This window comes from Chrysochloris asiatica, unplaced genomic scaffold, assembly GCF_000296735.1.
Source record: "Chrysochloris asiatica unplaced genomic scaffold, ChrAsi1.0 scaffold00034, whole genome shotgun sequence".
Taxonomy (NCBI): Eukaryota; Metazoa; Chordata; class Mammalia; order Afrosoricida; family Chrysochloridae; genus Chrysochloris; species Chrysochloris asiatica.
In genome coordinates this window covers 19,289,313-19,294,510 of record NW_006408552.1, presented here as the reverse complement: position 1 = coordinate 19,294,510, position 5,198 = coordinate 19,289,313, and the positions used below count along the sequence as shown (strand labels likewise).

The 5,198-nt window shown below is 48.5% G+C and overlaps 1 protein-coding gene across 1 annotated transcript; it reads right to left on the bottom strand.

The window, feature by feature from the left end:
* Window positions 1-410: 410 nt before the first annotated feature.
* On the bottom strand, window positions 411-4,768 carry ZFAND2A (zinc finger, AN1-type domain 2A). The gene is made up of 4 exons (XM_006859882.1): window positions 4,714-4,768; window positions 4,224-4,318; window positions 2,327-2,458; window positions 411-566 (listed from the first exon to the last, which is right to left on the bottom strand). Exons 1-4 carry the CDS (start codon window positions 4,766-4,768, stop codon window positions 411-413), a joined length of 438 nt encoding a protein of 145 aa, XP_006859944.1.
* Window positions 4,769-5,198: the final 430 nt, after the last annotated feature.

Genomic DNA, 5,198 nt, shown 5'->3' with positions numbered 1-5,198 from the left:
GTCTCAGCTCTCTCATGTGGTATAGCTGGTGGATTCAAACCACCAACCTTTTGATTAGCAGCCCAATATTTACCACACCACGCCACAAGGGCCCCTTGTCAATCACAACGGGGTGCAAGTAGTAGGAGGCACTCTAAACAGCCAACAACAGGGGCTCTTCCCTGGGTTCCTTGACCCTCCAAAACAGGACCAGTTTCAGCTGGCAGCTCGCTGAACCATTTCCTCGTAACCAGCCCTTGCCCTACCATTAACTGGAACTGGATGAGAAATTAGAGGGTTACGGGAGACTGAAACCAAACATTACCTAGATAACTGAGATTATGTTCATCAAACCCCTGATAGCAAATACTAGTGTGGGACAGTGCTCAGACAGTTCCCGTTCTCTAAGGCAGCTTGTTGGCGTCCTGTTCTCACCCGGTTCTGCTAGGAGGGCGGCCTCCCTGCTTGCAGTCGTGGTCCAGGGGGTGCCTGTGCCGGAGGCAGAAGCTGCCGTTACACACGTCACAGACCACCTGCAGCATCTCCTTCCTCTTGCATCCTTCTCTGGAGCACCTGTGTGTGAAAATCTAAGAAAACAAGCATTATGAGACTTCTTCAACAAGACCATTTCATTTATGCAAGACAATGCTCTTAGCTAAACAGAATAAAGATACCCAGGGTTCCGGCAAACACAAGAGTGTTAAGGGAGAGGTGCGTTCCAGCTGGAAAGACAGAGAGAATTTTAACAAGTGTTCACTATCGACACCCCGTGGTGTGGGGCTGGTTCGGACTCACAGTGATCCTGTAAGAGAGAGCAGAACTAACCTATAGAGTTTCCGAGATGGAAAATCGTTATGGAAATAGCCTCATCTTTCTCACACAGAGACTGGTGGGTTTGAACCACCAACCTTTCTGTTATCAGCCCAGTGCTGAACACACTGTATCACCAGGGATCCTTGTGATTAAGATAGGGCAGTGTATTCCACTGAACCCCAGAAGTAAGACCTCTGAACAAGGGAAGCTAGTGGAAATGACTGGATGGTTTCCCAGGAAAACCACAACAGCACATCAGAGGGCAAGGGGGAGGAAGGATGGGAGGGCTCTTTGGGGGGTCTAGCTACCACCACCTGCCACTTCCAGACGATATCTAATGTTGGATCAACGTTTTGTTTCCTGGATGTCTACTTTCCCTCCTGAAACCCTACAGAAACGAGTGTCTGAAAGGCACAAACCCACTACTGTGGAGTTGGCTCTGACTCGCAGTGACCTGACAGGGCAGAGGAGAGCTGCTCTGCACGGGTTCTGAGACAGCCTCATCTTTCCGCTGAAAAGCGGCTAGTGAGTTGAACTGCTGACCTTGTAGTTACCAGACCACCACTTAACTGCTCTGCAGTGACCACTAATTACCATTAGTGTTAAGGGCCACCAAGTCAGTCCCTGTATAGGCTTTGCAAGGATCAGCTGGTGATCTTGCAGTTAGCAGTCCAGTGTTTATCTGACAGCACCACATCAGGACTCCAATCGCCATTTTAATGGGCTTTAAACCAAAAGTCAAAACCAAACCCAGTGACTTCAAGTTAATTCTGACACACAGCAAGGCCACAGGACAGGACAGAGGACAGTTGCCCTGGAGACTTCTCAAAGCCGGCATTTACGGAAGTAAATGCCTCATCTTTTTTTCTGAGGAGCGGCTTGTGGACTTGAACCGTTGACCTTTAAGTTAGCATCCAAGCCCTTTTACCACTGCCATCAGTAGGGCTCCCCATGAATCCATAAGGCAGGGAATAAAGCGTGTCAAGGTTTCAGAAGCTGAGAGCATGGGTACGAGAAGCCAGAGTGTGAGCTGCAGGGAGGACTGGACACCCGGGGAAGGTCACGCAGCATTGGGGCGGGCAGGTGGACCGTGTTGAAGTTGGGAGAGGAAGGAAGATGGAGACATGGTGGCACAATGTTGGAATGAAGGGTGGGGAAGACAAACTCGAGAAGGAGCAGTACACGCACCTGGAGCAAAAGCAGATACCAAAAACCAGTCAGGAAAACCCAGCAGGAGTTGAGGTGATTGCCCAGGGGCCATTTTCTCATGTGCTTCACCCCAAATAGTCAGATATGCAGCTCTAGTAAAACCAGCAAAGCTCCCAAGACCAAGCAGTCATACCTGAGAGAGCCGCTCAGGAAACCTGGGTCTAATTCCCCATCTCGGGAGAAAATGGGTAAACTGTCTGTTCCCAGGAGCCCTGATGCTGAGAGTGTTTTTAAAGAGGAGGATAGCCAGGTGATCATGGGTCTCCCCCTGTGCCCGCACCCCCTACAAGGAAACACTTGAGGGGTCTTCAGACTTCCCACTCACCTTCTCCCGACTCTTTCCGGGGTTGTACTTGCAGTCCCGGTCCATGTGCTCACCAACCACCACGTCGGGCAGCTCCCCCTTCTTCACTGGGACAGGACTGCTACAGAGCGGGCACACAGGGACCTGGATATCCTATACACGAGGAATGCAAAGTCAGACCACCAGACAAGGGGGCGATGGTGCAGTGTGTGGACAGACAGCACACATCGACACCTCAGCATAAACCTGTGCAGAATGTAAACATAATACACATTTCAAGCAACCTTGGGAGCAACCCAAGACGGTCTGAGAAAAAGCAGTAGGGGTTGGTAGAGAGGGCTGCTCTAGGGGGACTAGGGAGACAGGAGAGGACCACCAGCCACAGAAACCACCCAACAGTCTTTCTGGTCTTTGTGCAGCTTCCCTGTGGTTGACACCAGGAGAGACCCACCGGTGGGCCTCGGGGAGGTAGGTCACTGCACGGGCCACACCTCTGCTGAGTGTAAGCCCAGGCCCTCGGGGCTCTGAGTAGCCACCTGAAATGTCCAGTAACTGCTCAACTGTTGAAGATGATGACAGGGGGTATACTGGGGCAGCCGCCATCACCATGTTGCTGCCTGGACTGGGGCTGGAAGAGCAGATGGTGCTCCCTCATGACCCAGTCTGCTAATTAACCCTTTCATGACTTATGGGACATACAGAGCCCACATACATTTTCAGCTTCTGGGGTTCTTGGGATGTTGTTATCCCACTTTTTGTGTGTGCTGCCATCTGGTGGGAAACCTGTGTAACTGCGTGAATCTGAAGACTCCTGCTCCATCCCATCAACCTGTCATGTCCTGGTGTGGCGCTGTGGGCTAATGCGCTAGACTGCAAGGTTGACAGTTCAAGCTCACCAGCTGCTTCTTGGAAACTCTATAGAGTCACTATGGGTCAGAATCAACAGGATGGCACTTAACAACAACAAAAAATCTATTTTTTCCTGGTGTGGTACTATAGCTTAAACACTGGACTGTGAACCACAAGGTTGGTAGTTCTAACCCACCAACTGCTCCTTGGAAACTCTATACTGGGTAGCCAGAACCGACTCGATAGCACTTGAACAACAACATTGCAATTTCTTTTACATTTCATTCAAAATGCTTCCCATTACTGAAAAGACATGCTTTTAATAGAATGTTCAAAATAGAATTTCTCCCTCTGCAGGGCCATAGGCAGTGTGGCCTGGTCATTGGTCCCTGGGTAATCAGCACCACATACCCTACAGCTTCTAAAGCAAGCTGACGTGTCTCACACTGGCTAGCACTGAAACAGCACAGGAGTGCCGAGTCACTCAAGGGCTAACACTGACATCATCTAAGAACTGTTGGAGACAAGCCAGGCCGCATGACCATCAGGAACAGAGTCAGACTTATGCAAGCTTGCTTTCTTTGTTGTTTTCCAGTTTCTAGCGTGTTCCACCTGAATCATTTAACCATGAGTCAGGGGTGCAACCTGACAACCTCCAGGTGAGAGGGCAAGTCAGGGATTCAGCCATTTCCTGGGCATGTGGAGAGAGAGCCCAGTTGGTTCAGTCCTTGGAGTGATGAATCAAAGAAACCACGTATTTTACCAGGCAAAGAAGCAAGCTTTGCCAGTTAAGTCACAACAATTGGACTCCATGAATGAGCCATGAGTGAAACAATGCAAAAGAAATGAAACCCCTGTTTCTGTGGAGCCATGCTGGCCAATAGGACTTCCTGTGAGTATGCAATGTTCTTGGCCCGGGCTGCCCAGCATGGGCATCACTGTCCATACCTGAAACACACCAGTACAGTTGAGAAGTTGAGTGTCTAACTTTATGTCATTATCATTCATTTAAACGGTCACCTAAGTTATGGGGAGACAGTGCAGACCAGAATAGACTATGAAGAGTTACCTTCTTGAATGCAAAAGGACATCTGTGTGCAGCAAACGTAAAATGATCCTTACAGAAATCCTGTTGACATGCGTCACACGTTATTGGAAGAAAATCTAAACAAAAACAACAGGGATGGGAGGACACACGTGAAGAGCAGGGCTGCAAGTCACACTATAGGCAGTCCGCTGCATTACGTAACTCCCAGAGGACACAACCCACCTCATGGGGTACAGTACTTGGCATCAGGTGGATGGTAAATACAATGGTGAATGGAAATGCCAAGACTCAGAATTGTCAGCCAATTAGTGAAATGTCCGTTCCTCCCATACAGAATACCCATTTTCAATTGCTAGTTCTGGTGTGACACTGTAGGATAAGCACTGAACTACTAACAGCTAAGTCAACGGTTCAAACCCATCAGCTGCTCCTTAGAAACCCTGTACATTCAGTTTCTGTGAGTTGAAACTGACTCAAGGGCACTTAACAACAGTCTCTTAAAAATACTTACCTAGCTGCTTACAAGTTTTTTCTGAGCAATGCTTCCCCAAATCAGGGAACTCCATTATGAGAGAGGACTTCAAAACACAGCTGGCAAAGTTCAGTGTCACCTACAAGAATGAGAATGGTTAGAAGGAAAGCAAAGACTGCCTGGATTTCAGCCAGTGGAATTTACAATTCACAGCTAATACAAGTAAACAAACATGCTCCCCCTGGGGCTTCAAGGGCAAGTCATCCTGGGCCCACGCAAAAAGAAAAACAGAATTTTAACAGAAGCACCAGGTTCTCAGCCCATTATGAAACACTGTTTTTCAGTCCTTGTTACTCCTACTTTGTGAAGCTCACCCTGAGTTCAGGTCTTCATTACACCATGATTTCAGCTCATCTTGGCAGGAGCTTTCCACATTCTATTTACACAGCTGCCAATGAAATGACTACCTTGGGGAATTTTTAGGCACAATTTCATCTATTAAATATACTTGTTGATAGATACAA